Source organism: Hyperolius riggenbachi, chromosome 11 (genome assembly GCF_040937935.1).
Source record: "Hyperolius riggenbachi isolate aHypRig1 chromosome 11, aHypRig1.pri, whole genome shotgun sequence".
Taxonomy (NCBI): Eukaryota; Metazoa; Chordata; class Amphibia; order Anura; family Hyperoliidae; genus Hyperolius; species Hyperolius riggenbachi.
Window position 1 is genome coordinate 79,235,398 of NC_090656.1, and position 23,304 is coordinate 79,258,701.

At 43.3% G+C, this 23,304-nt stretch overlaps 1 protein-coding gene across 1 annotated transcript in view; it reads left to right on the forward strand.

Annotated features, from left to right (window-relative positions):
* Nucleotides 1-23,095, forward strand: part of SPON1 (spondin 1) — a 599,663-nt gene extending 576,568 nt beyond the window's left edge. Inside the window, exons 11-16 of the mRNA XM_068259659.1 lie at nucleotides 1,204-1,386; nucleotides 2,696-2,866; nucleotides 3,905-4,072; nucleotides 6,021-6,185; nucleotides 18,001-18,264; nucleotides 22,164-23,095. Coding sequence (XP_068115760.1) covers nucleotides 1,204-1,386; nucleotides 2,696-2,866; nucleotides 3,905-4,072; nucleotides 6,021-6,185; nucleotides 18,001-18,264; nucleotides 22,164-22,327 — 1,115 coding nt within the window. The 3' untranslated portion in view covers nucleotides 22,328-23,095. The remainder of the gene's footprint in view (nucleotides 1-1,203; nucleotides 1,387-2,695; nucleotides 2,867-3,904; nucleotides 4,073-6,020; nucleotides 6,186-18,000; nucleotides 18,265-22,163) is intronic.
* Nucleotides 23,096-23,304: the final 209 nt, after the last annotated feature.

The window sequence follows — 23,304 nt, forward strand, 5'->3', positions numbered from 1 at the left end:
TGTGGCACTTGCAATAAAATTGGCCAACCAGCCTTAAATCCAGGTAGAGAGTGAGACCCAGCATCTTTGTTCTATATGTGCAACCCTACCCACCCCTCTGGTGGTGCCTAACCCCAACCACCCCCCCCAGGTGGTGCCTAACCCTAACCACTCCCTCTGCAGAACAGAAACACACTTTTACACATAGAAACAATAATATCTTTGATAACGTAAAATCTGTACATACAAACAAAATAACATGACAAAAACTATAACGTTGCAAGCTTCTAAAAACTGTAATGTTCTAATATTATTAATGATATTTATCGGGCGCCCTTTTTTCTGCTTTTTTCGCATATTAACGATAATTGCATTAAAATCTATGGCGGCGCCTTTTTTGTTCACCGTCAGCCGGAGCCCTTTTTTTCTGCTCCCATATAAAGAGCTATTACAGTGACTGGATGAGCCCCATGTGTGCCTCTTGGGTCCAGGTGCCTTGGTGAGTCATGTACTCTGCATCCTTTATAGCTACACCTTTAGGAAATGAGACAATTAGACAATGCTCGCAAGGCCGGATTTATTCTTTTTCCACACCTAGGCCAAGTATATTGTGGTTCCCTCTCCCATGTATAGTAGTGCGCTCTCATTGCATGTGTAACATCCATGTACAGCAGTCCCTCTCTTTCATGTACAGCTCCCTTGGGCATCAGCTTCCCTTTTCATGTGTTGCTCCCCATTTGCAGCCTTCTCTTTCATATGTAGCGACCCCGATTCCCTTTCCAGGTGCCCCCTGGGGCTACAGGTGCCCAAGGCCCGGGCCTTTGTGGCCTTTCCAAAAATTGGACCCTGTCTGCTAGTCAATCAACCCAACTAGATCAACACCTGTGCAATCATATAGCCAATTCACAAACATCCCACCAACTCTGAGTGTGATCTGATATGGCTCAGCTCAGTGTGTAAGGACTGAACCACATACAAGCAAACAGTCCTTAGATCTTCTAGTGCAGGGGAGCTGGATTATTATGTGATATTCCATCTGGAGATGTCTGGATGGCTCTAGAGATGTATTAAGAAGCTGGGTCAAATGTCTTCTTTACCTTTACATGCTCAAAAAAATTGCAATGGATTCAGACAGCAATGTTGATTAGCTGGAATACTGGTGACATGTTGGTCCTTTTTTTTAGGTTAGTTAGTAAACCTCTGTGTGATTTGCTTGTCCTTTAGATGACACACCCGAGACATGCATCTATTCCAATTGGTCTCCATGGTCAGCCTGCAGCTCAGCCACATGTGAGAAAGGAAAACGGATGAGGCAGCGTATGCTGAAAGCCCAGCTCGATCTGAGCGTTGCCTGCCCAGACACACAGGATTTTGAGCCATGCATGGGACCAGGCTGCAGTGATGATGGTAAGTTTTCATATACTGTGTGAGGTAAGCAGACAAACAAATGTGCCTGAAGTAATATACTGCAGGGAGGGTAGCAAAACCAATGTACTAGCTAGCCTAAGATTTTTTTGTTCTAAAATATGATTTAGTAATAGTGTTGTGCACAAGTTATGTGTATTCTGTCACATAGCTCTGGTTTGAACACATTGATTAAGAGGGCACCCTCTCATGTATCTCCTAGTCCAGGAGGTCTGTGGAAATTGGGAATGGGAAGTGGTAGGAGTTCAACAAGCAGGCAGACATTCAGCAGCAGTGCAGGCAGGCAGACAGACAGGGGTTTGGCAGCAGAGTGGGTAGTCAGGCATGCAGAGTTTGGTAATAACTCAGGTGGTTAGCCAGGTAGGGGTTTGCAGCAAGAAGGATAGTCAGTCAGGTAGAGATTCAGCAGCAATGCGGGTAGGCAGCCAAGTAGATATTCAGCAACAGTGCGGAAGGATGGACTGACAGAGGTTCAACAGTGCAGGTAGCGGGACAGGCAGAGGGTAAAGAGGAACTTCAGCCTAAACAAACCTGCTGTCATTAAGTTACATTAGTTATGTTAATTAAAATAGATAGGTGATATAATCTCGTACCCACCCTGTTTTAAAAGAACAGGCAAATGTTTGATTTCATGAGGGCAGCCATCTTTTTGGTTGAAATGAGGTGACAGGGAGCATCAGACACAATTCCAACTGTCCTGTGTGCTGATCACCCCTCCCAGTTGCTAGGCAACATGAATAACAACATAGGAAATCCCATCATGCTTTGCACAGCATCAGGGAAAAAAGCCCGGGCAGTTTTCTTTGATGGGGCGGAGCTTAAGCTTTTGTGCAGCTAAAAATAATGCTTATGTAAGAAAAAACTAAGTTCTGATGCTGTGAAACTGTTAAAGAAACGCCAAGCCTTTTCAGTGCTGCTGAGTAGATTTTTAGTCGGGAGGTTCACTTTAAGAAACAGTGTGGGTAGTTGGCGGGCCAGTTCTAGTCACAATAGGGCAATATTAACCTTGAAGCCTCACTATGAAACCCCCTACCCCCACCACCACCACCACTGTAAGCGGAGTTAGGGTACTTTTTGCAAATTCACCCCCCGGGGCCACTGAGCCTGTTGCCAGCCACCACCACCCCCATCCCCCCCCCCCCCCCAACCCCTTCCCCAGTTATCCTCCCAACTTTATTTTGGTCCCTTGGGTTTTCCCTTTTGAGCACTCACTCATGGTTGGTGAGTCAATTCAATATAACACATTTGGGGATTTGAAAAGTTACTGATATATAATTACATTGCTCTTTAGATGCATCAACATGCATGATGTCAGAGTGGATCATGTGGTCTCCTTGTAGCGCCACCTGTGGAATGGGAATGAGATCCAGGGAGAGATATGTAAAGCAATACCCGGAGGATGGCTCTTTGTGCAAAGTGCCGACTGAAGAAACTGAAAAGTGTGTTGTCAATGAGGACTGTGGTGAGTACCCTCCTTCTCCTATTATGGTATGCTATTCATTAACAGGGCAGAGAAAGTTCTACATTTATACCAGGGCTGTGTTCCAAGGAGAAAATTAAATCATACGTACAGTAAATAATGATTTCCAATTGAACCTTATACTAATTTCTATTGTTCCATAAGTATATTTTAATCTCATAGCACTGCTTAGGAAATGTTTCTTTTAAAAAAAAAAAAAAATCAAGACAAATGCTTTGATTTTGCTCAAACTTTTTGATAATTACCTGATCAGCTGTGGTGGAAAATCCAATTTGAGTTTTCAGAAAACTGAATAGGGTAAATTGAAATAATTTTTCCAATCCATACATGCAAAAACAGCAACTGGAAATTTGGGTGCAGGATGCAGCCTAAAAACTGCTCACCCTGCTCCTGCAAAAGTCCCGGCGGTGTTAATTACTGTTCCCTTCCAGGCCGCTATGGACTTGGGGGTAAGACGTAATTCGGCTGACAGCTATTGCTGGCTCCCGAATTACGCTGTATTTAAAGTAAGTTGTGCTCCGTCTTTTGACGGCGCCCAAATTACTGTCTGAGCACCACTATAGCCGGAATTCACATTACAGCCTATGGTGGCGCAGTTTCGTGATCCAGTTGTTTCTGTTGAAAAAAAAACCTCTATCCCTGTGGTCATGAATCCGGTGTGTCACCTGTCCATGCACTTGAGAATGGCCCAGTGGCATTCAGTGCATGAACAGGTTACACACTTGTCAGAATATCACAGTATTAATGATCACAAAAATCCCTGCTTAGGGACTCATAATGAGCAAGGTATGTTCCCATGACATGATTGGGGTGCCTACTCCTCTTTCAAAAAGTAACATCATTATTTTTCTTTTACAGCTTGTTTACTGAGAATAAAGATTACAGATACATGGAGCCTTATATCAATCAGAAAAGACAGTTATAATAATTGTATAAGATATGGTGTAACTGCCATTCTAGTGTTTAAATGATAAAATGCAGTTACGATATGGGAGTTTATTATTTCTCTTATGTTTGCAGAGTCGAGCAGCTGTGTAGTGACAGAATGGGCTGAGTGGGAGGAATGCAGTGCCACCTGCGGGATGGGAATGAAAAAGCGACACAGGGTGATTTCAATGACTCCACCTGATGGGTCCATGTGCAAGACGGAGACCTCAGATGTGGAGAAGTGTATGATGCCCGAGTGCCGTAAGTATTAAACTAAACAATGATTAGTATTGCGGTTTCACAATGTGAAAAGAAAACAACTGGCAGTTGAGTTTTCAGAGACCAGTCAGATACTTTTTGTATGACTAGGACATACTGGTTATGTTGAAGAACATGGAAAGCCCTTTTCACGCACCTTTGTTCAGAAAACCCATTATCAAGGGCACTGGTAGTATTCCTGTCCTTAAAATTAACCTATCATGAATGGAGATTCGTTATATTCTCACTTTTCACTTATGAATGTGTATATTACTAAGGCTTACATTTGTTTTTTATATTATTGTTTTGGTCCCTTAGGAGTTAAAGGAACACTATAGATTAAAACAACTTTTTTATAAATATTTTTTTTTTATATTAGAGTACACATTACCACTAGTGCAAGGGGGCACTTTATTTATTCACCCAGTTCTCCCTCCATCTCTCCCTGCATTGAAATAATCCTTCATTCCTCACACGGCTCACAAATATACTTCACTGTGTCACAGCATGCAGGAGAGTCTGAGGAGGAGGCTGATCTGAAGAGGTAACATGTAGCTATATGTGCTGTAATATAACTAGCAGTCAGGAGATGTGTATACACCACTCCTGACTGACTGGCCACTTGTGATGTTACGCTCCTGGCTGCATCTACTTCCAAGGCTAATGTGTGCTGTCCATCCTGGGAGGGAGAGACATACAATTCAAGTATGATATTGCCTTTTTAAACAGTCAGAGAAGTGAACACAATAAACACACATTGATGGAGTCTCATGATTGTTGCAAGCTGACTAAAGACTTAACAAATCAATCATCTGGTCAGTAATCTGTTTCACCATACATTTTTTTTTTTTATTGAGAAGACTTTTTGTATAATAAATTGATGATCTCTACTGAAGAGTGTCTATATCACACCAGACTGGAGAGGTGCCTTATCTGCTGTAGATCCCCTGTACTGCTCACTTCTTATGACAAAAACTTATAACAGTTTAAAAATGGAAAAACTCTGTCAGGAATACATGGATAAAAGCCTAAATAGTATATTAAAAGGAACCCGAAGTGAGAGATATATGGAGGCTGCCCTACATATTTCCTTTTAAACAACACCAGTTGACAGGCAGTCCTGTTGATATTTCTAGTCAGTAGTGTCTGAATCACACACCTGAAACAAGCCTGAAGCTAAACTTGTCAGATTTTTGTCAGAAACATCTGATCTGCATACTTGTTCACGGTCTATGGCTAAGAGTAATAGAGGCAGAGGGAAAGTTGGACATCCAGGCAATGTGCATTGCTTAAAAGGAAATAAATATGTTGTCTTTTGAGGTAAGCCATCTCAGTTTTTCTAGTTTAGCAGTTTTTAACACAGTTTTATTACCCATTGGGCACTTCTCCCCCCCCCCTTCCTTGTGCTACCCACCCTCCCTTGTGAGGGGTGATCTACTTAGTTAGGTGTTTACTACTTCTACAACCATCTGGAATCTCTTACCTAGAGAGCGGCCAAGTCCATTTCATCTGGACACCCGAGTGGAGTCGGGATTGTTCATCTCCACCTGCCTTCAATGGTGGGTTACCCATTTGCAACCCTCTTTTGTGATTACCACCATCTATTACATTATCCTACATATTGTTGTTATCTATTACACTATTGGGGCTCCCGTTGTCTCTGTGTTCTTTTTTCACTCCACACATCCATAAGTACATAAGAGTTCAATGTTAGATCACTTTCTGAGTGCAGCTTCATGTTTCAAATGATGGGTTCTTCTAAACATTGGCATATAAACATTTGTCTATGTTTGTGCGGTGCAAGCAGCTAATGCTGTATCACTTTACTTATTGTTCCTGTGGAAATATAGCACTGCAGAATGCATATTTTCTGCCTACAGTAATCCCACAAATGTACCTTATGTGTAAAATAATCTTACATAATCTAACAATCTGTTTCTCTAACAATCAGACACCATCCCGTGTGTCCTCTCGCCGTGGTCAGAATGGAGCGACTGCAGTGTGACTTGTGGAAAAGGATCCCGGACAAGACAAAGGATGCTCAAGTCACCGGCTGAACTTGGGGACTGCAATGAAGAGCTGAAGCAAGTGGAGAAGTGCATGCTGCCAGAGTGCCGTATGTATGAAATTCTCACTGGAGGGGCTGATAGAAAAACTGGGGCTCTGGGCTGTTTGACAGAAAATGACAGAAATGATAGATAAACCTGTGTGTATGCTTCACACTTCCTTGATTGGGAGAGAGCAATCATGTGACTAGTCAGTGCTAGATTTACATTACCAGAGCCTGTAGGCACAGAAGACCTTGACCCTTGAAAACACATCTCCACAGATGCCACACCCCAAACCACAAAAGCGCTGTGTCCTATACTTTCATAAAACAAATGCTCTCCATGTGCTCCCCCCAACAAACCAAGTATATAACAAGAATGGCCACCCTGCTTCCCTTTGCCCATAAGCAATTGCTCTTCTCACCACCATCAAAGTTGTACAGGGAGTCCTTAACCACTTGAGGACTGCAGTTGTAAACCCCCCTAAAGACCAGGGCAATTTTAACTAAATGGGACACTGCAGCTTTAAGGCATAGCTGCAGGCCCATACAACACAGTACACAAGTGATTCCCCCCCCCTTTTCTCCCCACCAACAGAGCTCTCTGTCTGATCACCCCCCCCCCCCCCCGTGTTTTTTTTTTATTTATATATATATAAATATTTGTGTTGTTTTTTTAATACAATAGGCTATTTTCATGTGTGCTGTCCCCCGATCCCTCCCTCCCTCCCCCCACCAGCCAATCAGCGTGATCAGCAGTCATAGGCTTCAGCCTATGACAGCCGATCACTGTGCAGCCTCAGGAGGGGACAGCCGTGTCACACAGCTGTCCCCAGTACAGCGCTGCTGCCGATCGCAGCGCTGTACAAGTAAAAAGACGGCGATCACGCTGTCTAACAGTCTCCCGAGCAGCGACTGCTGCTTGGAGACTGAAGAGGGGGCGGAGCTCCACCCTCCGAGCATGAGATGCGCACGCAGCGTGCACGCGATCTCATGTATATTGGATCCCCAGGACTTGACGCCAATTGGCGTTAGGCGGTCCTGGGGCTGCCGCCGCAGCCACGCCCATTGGCGTGGGGCGGCCGCCAAGTAGTTAAAGAGGAACTTCAGCCTAAACAAACATACTGTCATTAAGTTACATTAGTTATGTTAATTAAAATAGATAGGTAATACAATCTCTTACCCACCCTGTTTTAAAAGAACAAGCAAATGTTTGTGATTTCATGGGGGCAGCCATCTTTTTGGCTGAAGGGAGGTGACAGGGAGCATGAGACACAGTTCCAACTGTCCTGTTTCATTATCACCCCTCCCAGCTGCACATGCTAGGCAACGAGAACAGCAACACCAGAAATCCAATCATACTTTGCACAGTATCAGGAGAAATATGTTCGGGCAGATTTCTTTGATGTGGTGGAGCTTAGCTTCTGTGCAGCTAAAAATGAGGCTTGGGTAAGAAAAACAAAGTTCTGAGTCTGTGAAACTGTTAAAGAAACACCAAGCCTTTTCAGTGCTGCTGAGTAGATTTTTAGTCTGGAGGTTCACTTTTAATAAAATTACTTACTTGAACCACTCAAGGCCGCTGGTCTCTGACGTCCAGTGTCACAGGACCAGCAGCAGGTCTCAGCTAAAGACACATGGCTGGAGCAAATTTTGGATAGGGAAGCTGAAGAGGAAAAGAAGACCTGAGTGGCACAAGCAGGAAAACTTGGAAAATTTGAAGCACTCTCTGTGCAGCTCTGTGTTGATGTTGGTGGGACATTTAACCACTACCTATGGGCGGAGGCAAGGTGGCTCCCCCAGGACCGCGTAACGTCAATCGGGGGGACTAATTAGTCAGGGATGCGCGCGCATCCGCTGGCATTAGGCTCCGCCCATCCGTGACGTCAACCCGCCGGACAATTAGCAGCGCCGGCGGGTTGTAAACACCTCGATCTCCCGGTACTAAGTGTATAATACACTTTGTTATGTATACAAAGTGTATTATACTGGCTGCCTCCTCCCCTGGTGGTCCCAGTGATCGAGCGACCAATAGGGGAGGAGGCAGCTGTGTATGTAATCACACAAGCACACTGATCCTGCCCCCTGATCTCCCACAGCACCACTCAGACCCCTCCCCTGATCACCCCCTCAGACCACAGTTTGCACCCAATCACCCCCTAATCACCCATCAATCACCCCCTGTCACTATCTGTCAACGCTATATTTTAGATTAGGTCCTAAACTGGGGGCTTGTGATCACCCCCCCACACCCTCAGATCCTCCCCAGACCCCCCCCCCCTGTGTACTGTATATACATCTATTCTCCCCTGTAATCACCCACTGATCACCTGTCAATCACCCCCTGTCACCACCTGTCACTGCCAACCATCAGATCAGACCCTAACCTGCCCCTTGCAAGCACCTTATCACTCACCCACACCCTCAGATCGTCCGCAGACCCGCCCTCAGATCACCTCCCAAGTGCATTGTTTACATCTGTTCTCCCCTCTAATCACCCACTGATCACCCATCAATCACGCATCAATCACCCCCTGTCACCACCTTTCACTGCTACCCATCAGATCAGACCATAATCTGCCCCTTGCGGGCACCCAATCACCCGCCCACACCCTCAGATCGTCCTCAGACCCCCTCTGATCAACTCGCCAGTGCATTGCTTGGATATATTCTCCCCTGTAATCACCTACTGATCACCTATCAATCACCCCGTCACCACCTGTCACTGCTACCCTTCAGATCAGACTCTAATCTGCCCCTTGTGGGCACCCAAACACCCACACCCTCAGAGAACCCTCAGACCCCCCCCCCCCCCCCTTGATCACCTCCCCAGTGCAGTGATTGCATCTATCCTCCCCTCTAATCACCCCCTGAGACACCCATCAATCACCTTCTGTCATCACCTGTTACCTCCAGCACTCCTACCCATCAGATCAGGCCCTAATCTGCCCCCTCTGGGCTTCTGATCACCCACCCACACCCTCAGATCCCCCTCAGAGCCCCCTGACCACCTCCCTGTCACTATCCTAGTGATCTAAAAACAGTGATCAGTGAAAACTGTCACTTTTTTAGTATCACTAGTGTTAACAGTAAGGTCAGTTACTTAGCTAGGGCCCTTCGTTGGGTAGTTAGCGTCAGTTAGCACCCAGCCCACCACAACGCAGTAGAGATGTAGCGAACTGTTCGCCGGCGAACGGTTCCAGGCGAACTTTGGGGGTTCGCGTTCGCCTGCAGCAGGCGAACTTTTGCGGAAGTTCGATTCGCCCCATAATGCTCTATTGAGCAAAACTTTGAACCTCTACATCACAGTCAGCTGGCACATTATTGTCAAACACACTGCTCGAGGCCCGCCTCCAAGCAAGGTCCTTATGCCATTTCACTCACTTGTATGCCTACACTAATTAATTAAGGGACAGCTGCCTCCCTCTACCCTTCTACCAATTCCCTCCTCCCTCCTACCGGAGGGAGGAGGGTCTCATCTGCCAGGGAATTATACTATTTCAAAAACCAGTTTACATACCATAGCTGGGAATGGAACCTGGGTCTCACTGTGTGGTGGGCAAGCACCCTAACTGCTGTACCACAACAGTAGTAACTGAAGTTGGCCTAGCATTTACCATTTATGCTCAATGCAATAGAAACATTAGGTTGCTTAAAGGGAACCTTAACTGAGAGTGATATGGATGTTTCCTGTAAACAATACCAGTTGCCTGGCAGTCCAGCTGATCTCTGTGACTGCAATAGTGGCTGAATCACACCCTGAAACAAGCATGCAGCTAATCCAGTCTGACTTTAGTCAGAGCACCTGATCTACATGCTTGTAGCATAAATAGTAAATGCTAGGCCAACTTCAGTTGCTACTGTTGTGGTACAGCGGTTAGGGTGACTTGCCCACCACACAGTGAGACCCGGGTTCAAATCCCAGCCAATGTGAGTTGGCTTTTATGCTACAAATCCTTAAAGGGAACCTAAACGGTGAAGGATATGGATTTTTCCTTTTAAAATAATACCAGTTGCCTGAATCGCCTGCTGATCCGGTGTCTCCAATACTTTTAGCCACAGCTCCTGAACAAGCATTCAGATCAGGTGCTCTGACTGAAGTCAGACTGGATTAGCTGCATGCTTGTTTCAGGGTGTGATTCAGCCATTATTGCAGTCACAGAGATCAGCTGGACTGCCAGGCAACTGGTATTGTTTAACAGTAAACATCCATATCACTCTCAGTTAAGGTTCCCTTTAAGCAACCTAATGTTTCTATTGCATTGAGCATAAATAGTAAATGCTAGGCCAACTTCAGTTACTACTGTTGTGGTACAGTGGTTAGGGTGACTTGCCCACCACACAGTGAGACCCAGGTTCAATTTCCAGCTATGGTATGTAAACTGTTTTTTTAAATAGTATAATTCCCTGGCAGATGAGACCCTCCTCCCTCCGGTAGGAGGGAGGAGGGAATAGGTGGAAAGGGAGGAGGGAGGAGGGTGGAGGGTGGCAGCTGTCCTTTAATAAATTAGTGTAGGCAGACAAGTGAGTGAAATGGCATAAGGACCTTGCTTGGAGTAGGGAGGGGCGGGCCTCCAGGTATTAGAGCCCTTGAAACATGTTTTCTATCATTATTGCAGCCGGTACAATTTTTTTAAATTTTTAAAGTTCGCCTCCCCATTGAAGTGTATTGCGGTTCGCAAACTTTTTCGCGAACCGAACCTTTCGCGGAGGTTCGCGAACCGAAAATCGGAGGTTCGCGACATCTCTACACCGCAGTCACTAAGTAGTTGCTGATTAGCATCATCACTGTAGCTAATCAACATTGATACTATATAGTATCTGTAAGTGATCATTACTGATCGCAGTCAGATCTATATTAGGGTCACTAGGATACACTAAAAACGCAGTGTTTGACGGATCAGGGCTGATCGTTCGCCTGCACTTGCGTTCAGCCTGCCCCACCTCAGTGACAGAATTTTGTCTCCTGATCACTGCAAAAAACACTGTACATTAGCTGTGGCGTTGTAAAGATCAGTTTTGATTTTTTTTTTTTTTTTTATCAAAACTCAGTGACCACAGCTTTCTACTTCACAAGTACTCCCTTTTACTAAGTAGGTGCTCTTTTTCCTGTGTAGTCTCAGAGGAAAACCCCCTAAATTTAGCAGTCCACCATTGCAAAAAAGGGGTATTCCACTGAAGAGGCCGCAGAGATTCTGGCCCAGTGGGGTGAGTGCGATTGGGAAGCCTCATCCGACGAATCATCTGGGTCAGAATACGAACCGGTGAACAGCAGTGGCTCTCTGACCGATAGCAATGACGAGGTTGAGATCCCGGCTAGAGCCAGGCGTACCACACCCCATGTCACTGGACCGCAGGTGGTCCAGGATCAGACTCAAGGGCAGCAGAGCGGTGTTAGTGCTGATCCGAGTTTTCTTGGTGAGGCATGCACCAGCAGCGTAGCATCTCCCGGACCTAGCACCGGTACTACCATAGACCCTGGTGAAGTGGCGAGCACCAGCATGGTAGTAGAAACTGGTTCGGTGGCACGTGCATTAAAGAGACACTGAAGCGAAAAAAAAAAATATGACATAGTGAATTGGTTGTGTACTATGCATAATTACTAGAAGATTAGCAGCAAAGAAAATATTCTCATACTTTTATTTTCAGGTATATAGTTTTTTTTCTAACATTGCATCATTCTATAATATGTGCACATTACACAACACTCAGCATTCAAAATGAGTCTTTCAGAGCAGTCTGTGAAGTAATGACCTTTCCTCTAGCAGAGGAAAAGTAAATAGTCCAGGAACAGTTGAGATAATAAAAGTCAGATAACAGCCCTCTCCACGACTAACTTAGTCGGAGAGCTTAATGGCTTGTTTGCATAGAGGTAACAACTGGAGTTTCTCAACTCTTCCTGTACTGGAAACAATTACACTGATGTATCTGATCTTAATGTTTTATTTCTTAGCTGTGCTACACATACAAATAATAATATCATCATTTTTTTTTTCGCTTCAGTGTCTCTTTAAGACCCGAGTCGCAGCCACCAGCAAAACAGGCCCATACTACCCATAGTCTCCCAGAGGTGCTGGCTAATCCCAAATGGCAATCGCCTGGTTCCGCCGCACCCATACTGCCCCTTTTCACAGCCCAGTCTGAAATCCGGGTGGAGTCAGATAATCTAGGATCAGCCCTAGACTTTTTCATCTGTTCTGCACCGTGGATCTCTACGACTTAATTGTGGCTGAGACCAACCGTTATGCCACACAATACGCAACTGCCAATCCGAGAAGCTATAATGCCCAGCCTTTTCGGTGGAAACCACTCCAAGTTTCCAAACTTAACATTTTTTTGGGCCTTCTCCTTAACATGGGTCTAGTCAAAAAGAATGTATTGCGGTCCTATTGGTCTATGCACCCAATACATCACATGCCCATGTTCTCTGCTGCCATGTCCAGGTCATGATTTGACAAAATTCAGCCTCTCATAGACCACCTGTCATCAAAATTTGCAGATGCTTATACCCCTGAACAGTCATTTTGAGGCATTTGGTTTCCAGACTACTCCTCACAGTTTTGTGCCCCAAAAATGCCAGGGCAGTATAGGAAGCCCAAAAGTGACCCCATTTTAGATGGATAACACCCCAAGGTATTCCGTTAGGAGTATAGTGAGTTCATAGAAGATTTTATTTTTTGTCACAAGTTAGCGAAAATTGATTTTTATTGTTCTTTTTCACAAAGTGTCATTTTCCACTAACTTGTGACAAAAAAATAAAATCTTCTATGAACTCATCATACACCTAACGGAATTCCTTGGGGTGTCTTGTTTCTAAAATGGGGTCACTTGTGGGGTTCATTCATTGCCCTGGTATTTTAGGGGCCCTAAACCGCGAGAAATAGTCTAGAAACCAAATGCCTCAAAATGACCTGTAAAATCCTAAAGGTACTCATAGGACGTTGGGCCCCTTAGCGCACCTAGGCTGCAAAAAAGTGTCACACATGTGGTATCGCCGTACTCAGGAGAAATAGTATAATGTGTTTTGAGGTGTATTTTTACACATACCCTTGCTGGGTGGGAGAAATATCTCTGTAAATGGACAACTTTGTGTAAAAAAAACAAAAAAAAACTCATTTACAGAGACATTTTTGCACAGTTGTAATTTTTTATATTACATGGAGTACAGTGAGGCATTCAATTTAAGCAAAGTATGTGTGATTGCTATCGTTCTGCTTTTCAGCACCTCTAATTCCCTTGCCTCTCCCCCCCAAAAAATAAAAAAATTAAAACACCAGTAGCAAGACAAATTCTTAGGGACCTTTTACATTTAATCAGTTAGTACCCGGTGGTACACATTTTTGTTTTCTTTTCCATAGCAGTGCATTATGAAAAATGTTTTAGTTAAAACGCGTATAGTGTGAACTGAGCCATAGGAAAACATGGGGATTACTTTGAAAATCAGTTGTCCTTCCAGTTATAACTGATAGCAACTGATTAAGTGTAAAAGGGCCCTTACAGTTATAGTACCCCTGAACAGGAACATTTTAAACTTACCGTACTTTTAATTGTAATGTATGTGTGGTGCTGTGATCACCATCTACACCTTGCAGTGCCCTCTGTGGCCCCCCCTCTGCTCAGCCATAATTTACAATTTGGAATATGGGTGGGGAGGGAGTGGCCGTTCCCCTCCTCTTTGCCCATCCCTAGGAATGCTCCCTTCACTCCCCACTGATGGTTTGTGGCATCAGTGTGTATAATGGCACACAGGCACACTGCTTGTTTCATCATTCCTTACCACTTTGAACGTAGCAGAGTCGGTTCTAACTAAAGTGGAGCCCTGGGCAAAAACTAACATGGGGCGTTCTATCCTGCACACTCCATCGAACTGTTTACAGTGATGAGAGCCCCCCTAGTTTGCTTATTTGTTCCTCCACAGCCATACAGTATTAGGTTGTCAGCCAGAGCAAGCTGATAAGGGCCCCCAGGTCTCCCCCAATTGATAGTGGTCCCCTGCGTCCCGCGCAGAGTATTCGTAGTGGAGTGAGCTCACCTGTGCAGCTGGCACTCTCCTCCTTTAGTCTGTGTCCTTCCAGCTTCATCCTTGCAGGCGCCTCTTCTCTGTGACCCGCCAGCTATGTTATGAGAGAAAGTACTTGCCACCGGGTCACTGAGAAGAGGCCGGTGAGGATGAAGACGGAAGAACACAGACTAAAGGAAAAGCATGCTGAGTGAACAGGGGAGTTTGCTACACTGGGAGTACTTTGCAGGGGCTACTGGGGACCACTATCAATTTTGGGTGGGGATCTGGGGGAGGGGCATAAGCCAGCTCTGGGGCCCTGGGCAATTGAAAGTAAAGTTACCCTCTGCACGCCACCATGTTTGCCCCTATGGAAGTGCCGGCCCTGCAGTGGTGTATGTGGTTTCCTCCACTCCTCGCTGCCTACCATTTGTATTAGAACTAAATTGCTCCTGCCACAGACTAACATTAGGCTGTGTGTTTACATGTGTGTGCCACCTAGGATGAGTCAATGGGAGCTAGGACTGGCTGAGACTAGGCAGCAGCAGTCCTATCTCCTGCATAGTGATGGATGGCAGGGACAGTAGAAAACTACACACCCCGCTACTCTACAGAATAGGCAGAGCTGAGTAATGACACTGGGAGGGTAGTGTTGCCTTGTAGGGATGGTCGGAAATGCTGATTTCCAATGCTGCAAACATTTTGATTTCTGTTTTTCCATTTCTAATTTTTGAGGAGTGTTTTATTAGTATTTTTTTTGCACACAAAAAAAACACACAAGAAAATTGGAAAAAACAGAAATTGGAAAAATGTGATTGGTCTAAAATTAAAATTCTGTAGAGAAATTCTGCATTCTCTGATTGGTCCAATGCTTCAGAGTTCTGTGATTGAGCTAAAATTACAGAGTTGTGGTGAATTGGATTTCTGGAGAATTCCGATTTCTGTTTTTAAATTTCAGTTCAAGCCAAATGAGCATCCCTATTGCCTTGTCAGCACAGTAATAGACCAGCTGTGGGGGTACATAGTATCCAGGTTCTCCCCAGTGGCGTTTAATACTATTCTCCCTCCAAGTCATAGCAACTCAGAAGGAGAGGTCATTCAGGGTATGCCAATTGCCAACCGCCGGAGCCCCGAATTAGCATTACGCGGGGCGGGCAGCATAGCATTGCTGCTATGATGGTGCCCAAGTTCGGCCCTCAGTGCCAGGCGCCGAAATGAACTAGCGTCGCTGCTGTGGAGTTTTTTTGGAGGGGTTTGTAGGACTGCAAAATCCTCCAAGCGAATCCCTTTTTCCAGGATGGTGTTCTGCCTTTAAGTGCCTATTAAAAAACTGCAGCATTAAAGCTTTCAACTGTTCATCAAAGCAATATGTAACACCTACCAGACTTGGATGTTATTGTAGCTGATGTAATGAACTCTTGCTGTAAATTGCGCTTTAATATACCGTTGCTGCTTAGTTATTACAGCTTGTCTCTTTTATGCCATTTAAGTACATTATTTAACACCACCAAGCCTTCCGTTTAAGAGTTACCAAAAGTAGTGAGCAGGGGAAGAATAATGAAGCCATTTTACTGAGCAGATTCCCAGCTTATAAGGTCCTGGATGCAATGCAAATGGAGAAGGCCGCTCATAACCACAAATACATGACAAGTTATTCAGGACAGGATGTGGGTTATAATTATAAACTACTGTAAGAGACTACTGAATGATTTTATCTGCGATCTGTCTTCACTACGGACTTCTACACAAACTTGTTAAAGTGAACCTGTACTGAGTAAAAATATTTAAAATAAACACATGAGGTAACTTCAAATGAACATTGCATAGTTACCTTGCCATCAGTTCCTCTCAGAAGCTCACCATTTTCTTCTGACAATAATCCCTTCCAGTTCTGACAATATTTTGTCAGATCTGAAATATATCAGTTGCTGTCAGTAAAATATCAGTTGCTGTCAGTTATAGCTGAGAGGAAAACTGATGTACCAGGTAATGTCCATGTTTCCCTACGGCTCAAGTGGGCGATGTTACAGTTTAACTGTGTGCTGACCAGAAAGCGGTTATGGGTAATGGCCATTTTCAAAATGGAGGACGGAAAATTCCCTTGATCACAGTGAACAAACAGGACGCGGGACAGGAGAAAGACACTGAGGAGTAGACTACATGGAAGGTAAGTATGACTTGTGTATGCTTATTTTGACTTTCAGTTCAGGTTTTCTTTAAGGTGGCCATACATCTATCGATTTTGCAGCCTGATCGACCATCCGATTCAATCATTTTATCAAATCAGATGAAAATCAGTGTCGCAACATGCATACTCCATTGACGATTCGATCAATTTTGGCTAGAAATCAGTCAAATGTACTGATTGAGCATGCTGGAAAACTTTTGGCCCACATGGTTGATCAGGTAGTAACGACATGCAATATCCTGATGATGACCAACTAACTAACTGAAATGTAAATGTCCCCCTTGTTCCCATGTATTCACATCTCACGTGTTCCAGCTGCCATGAGTATCCAACCACACCCGGTCTCATCTGCTGCTTCCTCATTCACGCCCCATGTGCTTGCCACGTACAGCATGTGGCACAGATATGTGATGTCACACACGTGCCACGTGCTATACATGGCAGCTACGTGGGGGGCAAATAGGAAAGCAGCTGGACAGCCACGGCATCTGGAACAAGTGAGATTTGAATGCACGGCACAGGGGGGCACAATAACGTTTGAGGTGGCAGCGGCAAGTTGGCGGCATCACAAGGCCGATTCCCAAGAGATTTCAGGCTGAAATCGATTGGGAATTGGCTTGTGCTATATGGCAGCCAACAGATCTGTCTCTTGGTCAGTCTGCCCATACATCGTTAGATCTTTGGGCAGCTTTAGTCAACAGAAATTATCATTCGATTATCAGTAGTGTTAGGGGTAGGATAGAGTTAACGGTCAGGGGTCTTTTCCACTAGCAGTGTTTTGTGATGAGATTACAATGGATATCAGATCACAAAATGATAAGTACTGGCTTAACTGATGAAAACTATGTGAGGATGTTTCCATTAGTGTGAACACATTTTCCCAATTGCAGTCATCGCGCCTGCTACATTTTCCAAGTGCTTGAGCACTTTTTTTCATGATTCGGCAATTCAAAATATTTTTTTCTCGTCAGAAATCATAAACACAAATGCACTGTTATGGCACCACACACCCGACGGATCATATGAAAATTGCGGCAGAATCAATGTAGTGGAAAATTAGAGAAACACAATCATATTCAACAAGCTGTTGGAAAGCTCTTTTGAATAGACAACCAAAGTTTTTTTTTTACTCTTGCTGTACTGGAAAATAGAAAGGGACTTCACACAATTTCTTAGTAGGGCTAGTAATATAATAATAACTCCAGTATTTGGATAACGCTATTCTCCTGTCGGACTCAAAGCTCTCATGAGGCAGCCACTAGAGCGCACTCAGCAGGCAGTAGCAGTGTTAGTGAGTCCTGCCCAAGAGCCCCCTTACTGAACAATTGCTGACTTACTGAATAGGAAGAGCCGAGATTTGAACCCAGGTCTCCTATGTCAGGGGCAGAACCCTTAACCATTACACTATCCAGCCACTGCCCTTGTAAATTGTAGTATCAAAATACAGGGTACACCATATCAATGTGAAAACAGCTATCACAAACAGAGATATAGTATCTCATTATTTTAAGTACTGTATAACAACATTTGAAGATTTTACATTACTGGTATTAGATACTAATTAAATAACAACAATAATGTATAAAAGGCAATCATGTTATCCTGGCTGTACCATATTCTGATCTAAGTTTAGCTTTATTGTTGAGTGATGTGCAGATTTGTTGCTCACATTTGTGCTAAATATAAAATTCCATTTTCAGCAATAAACTGCGAACTGACAGAGTGGTCCCATTGGTCAGAGTGTAACAAATCCTGCGGCAAAGGACACATGATCAGAACGAGAATGATCACCTTAGAGCCCCAGTTTGGTGGTGGCGTCTGTCCAGAGACTGTACAACGCAAAAAATGCCGGCTGCGAAAATGCCTGAAAAACTCAGGGGGAGAAAAGAGACGCCTGAAGGAAGCTCGGGAAAAGAGGAGAAGTGAAAGGACTTATGAGGAGGCTGATGGAGAACAGTATCCAGGTGAGGCAGGAAATGCTTCTTTGAAATATTTAGTTCACTTTGAGGGAAGTATGTATTATTAGTAGTTGTGTTGGCGGCTTGCTGTATAGATCGTGTTTGTAAACCTATATTTCTGTTGGGATTTGCAGGTTTGCAAATCCACGTGTCCCCAAATGCTCACTTGCAGGGTTGCCACTGAACCACACCACAAAGTTTGCCTATTACAATGCTGGCTGAGGTCCTCTTCCAGCCGCCACCCCTCTCCCCCTTCCCCTACCCACTCGCTCACCCACATGAGAGACAGGCTCACATCATACCACTGCAGAGGGAGCATAGAGAGCTATATGGGTGGGCTAGATGGGCAGTGTGTAAGAGAGCAGCTCTCAGCCAACCAGAGGGCTGCTCTCCTACACACTGTCCATCCAGCCTGCCCATACAGCTCTCTGTGCTCCCCCTGCACTAGCATGACATCAGCCCTTCTCCCATGAGGGTGAGTGAATGGGAAGAGGAAGAAGAATGTCTGATAGGAATTGGGAAGTTGCACTTTAATGACAGTAAAGTTGCAGTAAACCCGCCTGTCCCTGATTGGTAGCCTGAAAACCACACTGCAAGACGTTTGTCCATTACTAATTACATACCTCCCAACTTTTTGAGATCAGAAAGAGGGACACTTAAGCCACACCCCTAGCCATGCCCCCGATATGCCCCTAGTCAAGCACAATATAATGATTTCATAAGAAAAATATGTTGTTTTATAATTCAAACCACACTGTTTTTTCTGTCCTGGTTCATTTACCTTCATATTAACATTTGAAAATAAGAAATATATCAAATTAAAGTAATGGAATAAAGTTTAGAGTCAATGTATCACATTTTCATTAGAATTTTATTGCAATGGCACGCGTTTCGTGGGTGCATACCCACTTCCTCAGGCCAAATAGCAGTGTCTAATAGTGCTTGTAGCCACAAATAAGGCACCTCCTTAAAGTGGAGCTGTCACGCATCCTATCTCGGGGAAAAAAAACACATATATGAGTAGATAAATACTTGCTCTACTTACATACTGTGTTGCTCTACCTACATAACATGTATTGAACTGTTCACATTTTGAGTTTAGTGATTTCTCTATAGTAAAAAAAATTAGGATTTCCCATTTTGCCTGTGTCTATCTTGAAGCCAATTCTGACATAATTTCCTCCCTTACTCTGTCTGTGTTTGCATTAGCCACTCCATGTGTTGCATCTTTGAACCTCCCGCCATCCTCTCTCAGCACACGAATGTTTACACAATGTTGCGTCCCTTAGGACCTGTACACACTGGCTGCATTGCGCTACATTTTTAAAATCGCATGTGTTTTTTAATTGCAATGTCTTTTGAAAAATCATGAAAATCGTGATGACCACCCAGTGGTACACAGTTGTACACCGTGGTGTGATGTATTTTTAGAAAAAGAAAATTGCATTGATTGCTGCGCTTTTTAAAGTGAATCTGAAGTGACTTTTTTTTCTTATTGTATCTAAAAATCATGTTAAGGCTATAAATACCTGGTCTGCTACAGTATTCCAGCTTTAAAACAAGTGCCCCTGTCCAGATAATCAGCTTAATCTCTCCACGACTTTCCTGGTCGCAGAATATGCTACCAGGAAGAGAACAGGAAGAAGCAGGGCTGTTCTTAGTGGCTCTGCCTCTCTCAGTGCAGACTCCACCCCCTCCTAATTTATGCCGCCCTCCAAGTCTGGCTCCAGAGGCTGTGAGACGTCTCACTGCAGCAGCTTCTGTCAGCAGCTTCTCAGCTTAGACAAGCTGAAGCTGCAGCCCTTCATGATCCTGTGTATTCCAAATGTATGTGTATGGAAAGGGGGTGAGATTTTTAGAGATGGACGTGGCAAACATAAAACAAAGCTTTTGCAAAGTCGTTTGTGTGCTTTGTTTTATGTTTGCCATGAAATCACAGTAGGCAAATCAAACATGTAGATAATAAATAGTATTCATTTGAAACACTATAAACTCAACACATTTCATGAATCCACCAGCTAACCCCCTCAGTAGTATAGTTCTGTCAAGATCTACTAGACTGAGCAAAGGAGAATGTGGTATAAGGAAGATCATTTATGCAATGCACTACAGTATAAAAAAGTCTTTAAAGGACATCTGAGGTGACATGTGACATGATGAGATAGACATGTGTATACACAGTGCCAAGCACACAAATAACTATGGAGTGTTCTTTTTCTTTCTTTCTGTGTCTGAAAGAGTTAAAAATCAGGTATGTAAGTGACAGTTTCTGTCTGGGTCGGGACCGGGTAGGTGTAACTTTCAGTGATAAGGGATTGCAGCCATAAAACTCTTTCCTGGCAGTAAATGGCTTCTGAGAGCAGGAATGAGATAAAAAAGGGTCAACGGTTCATAGATTTTAGCTCTGGCATACTTCAATGAGTGTGCCATTGCGAAGAGGTCATGAAACAGTAAAACCTTAAAAAGTAGATTTAAATATAAAATAAAACAGTGGGATACCTAAAAAAAGTCATTTTTTAATTAAGAAGGATAGATACAATTGTTTATCTCATAAGTTTACTTTCACCTCGGATGGTAGGGACAGATGGTATATTTATTTAAATGAACAATGGATTACTCATAAAATATTACATATATATATATATATATATATATATATATATATATATATATATATATATGTCAAAGGAATACACAGTGAGCAAAATGACTTCAGTGTTCTAGTGTTTGCAGGGAAAATTAATACACCAATCCAGTGGTGTCACCAGTTGTCAGCAGCAGAGGGGGTTACACCTAGCTCCAGGACAGTGAAGTGGGGCTACGTAAATATAGACCGGGTTGTTTCCCAACTCCTCTCTCCCCTGTAGCAAATGAGTCCATTATAACCCCTTCCCAACCACATTCTCAACAAATGTAACAAGTAGCAATACTACAAAAAAAGGATCATTGGTTTTGTTTAGCCTGGAGAGGGTGGAGGTTCATGGGGTAAGAGAGGGTTGACAACATGAGTTTTTGCACCGGGTGACACCAACCCTAGTGAAGCCAGTGCACAAATTAATAGAGATGTTTAATTAGATGCTAATAATTTAAACTTGACCAAATGTTATGTTAAATGTTTGTCAAGTTATGCAACTTTGATTTGGACAAATCAAATGCCTATTATTTTTATTGGTCCACTTCCAAGCTTTTTAAAATTGATGCAAATTGTTTGTTAGCTTTATGCAAAATATACAAACATTGTCATCTTCTTGACCATCTCTACCAATTGAAAAGGGTAAAAAAAAGGCAGTAGGGTAAAATAATGTTCCTGACGGGTAACTATAGAGATTTACCTCCAAGAAGACACATAGACAGTTTTTGAAAAACAATTTACTGGACTACAACATGTAATGAGGTCAAACCCACTTCCTTAAGTATAAGCGCCCTGTGGCTAAAATATGAACATCTGTGCATCTAAGAAACTCATTAGTAATACTGGAGAATAAGACGTGTAGAAAATGATTTGTAATGACTTAAATACTCTTACGATGATTGTATAGAAAAAATTACTATTTTAGTAGGTAGACAAGACTAAGTTTTGTAAAAGTTATACCTTTTAATGATAAAGTTAAACTATACAAATTTTCGGGGATGTAGTCCCCTTCTTCAGGCATAATTTAACTGTATCAGTTAACCATTAACAGGTAATACTTTTACAAAACTTTGTTTTTACTACCTACATATTCGTATGTCTAACACAGAAACGCCTTTGCTTAACCATTTTAGAAAGCTATGGAGTCATTGAGATTGTTTTTCCTTATATTTGTATTATTTCCTTTTTTGGAAAAAAAAAGAACATTATGGTTCCGCTACAGTTTATCTATTCTCTGTTTTGTATTGCAAAGAATAAACTTTTTCTTTTCCAGTTTGCAAAATGAAGCCATGGACAGGGTGGACAGAGTGCAGCAAATACTGCGGCGGTGGCATTCAGGAAAGGTTCATGACTGTCAAGAAGAGGTTCAAGAGCTCCCAGTTCACAAGTTGCAAAGACAAGAAGGAGATCCGAGCTTGCAATGTCCATCCGTGTTAGCAACCGCCTCCCGTGGGATGATCCCCAATTCCGTGAAGACGTCGACTTTTATTAGATTTTTTATCATAGAATATATACAGTGCTTTTCATTTTGCAATGTACTTTGCTTACTATTCTTGCAGGTGCGAGAACTCTATTTTCTAATTTTCCACATGTAATAAATGAATCATCTGGTTAGCTAAACGAATCTTACATCTTGGTTATTTCACAAGAGATGTTGACTCTGGACAAGCAAAGTATCTTCCGAATCACATCATGAACTCTAACCTCCAACAGTACGACATGCATGCAAGAGTGAACATCACCTATAGGAAAACCTTTACCACCCGTGTTGTTTTATCAAATGTTCAATCACAGACTAAGCTAAAGGATGACAGATATTGAAAGTGAATTCCCAGCAGTGCACCTGTTTCATTGGACTTGTCTGAAAATCCTTTACTTCAACAGTTAAAGCATTTTTGTTTTAAAGTCCCTTGATGTTTGGAACCCATCACTGAGGCCCCTTCATTTAAATTTTATCTCTGTGCTGTAATTTGTTAACATGCCCTGAAAATATGGAAACTTACCTTTGGGTATATTTATAAGGTCCAGGTGTTTATAAAAGGGTGTCGGGTGGGTGGGGAAGTAGTCTAGCTGTGCCCGTGGACTACTTTTTGACTATTTCTGTGTGACAGATTTTGATCAGTTATGCCAGGTGCCAGGAATAGCATTTTTGATATTGTAAAGCCCAGATCCAGACAGAAACAACATTAAAATATGAAATGTTAATGTACATTATTGTATTACTTTATTTGTGGCTTTTAAGGTTCTAAATACTAAGGTCATCAAGGTTACTCCAATTTCATAACTGTTACCTGCTTGAGACCTTCAGCATTCTAACACCAAACACCGGGGAGATCTACAACAGTGGTGCCAGAGATTTCCTACTGCCAAATTCAGAGGTGTATTTACAAACCATGAGGCCCACAGCAAAACCT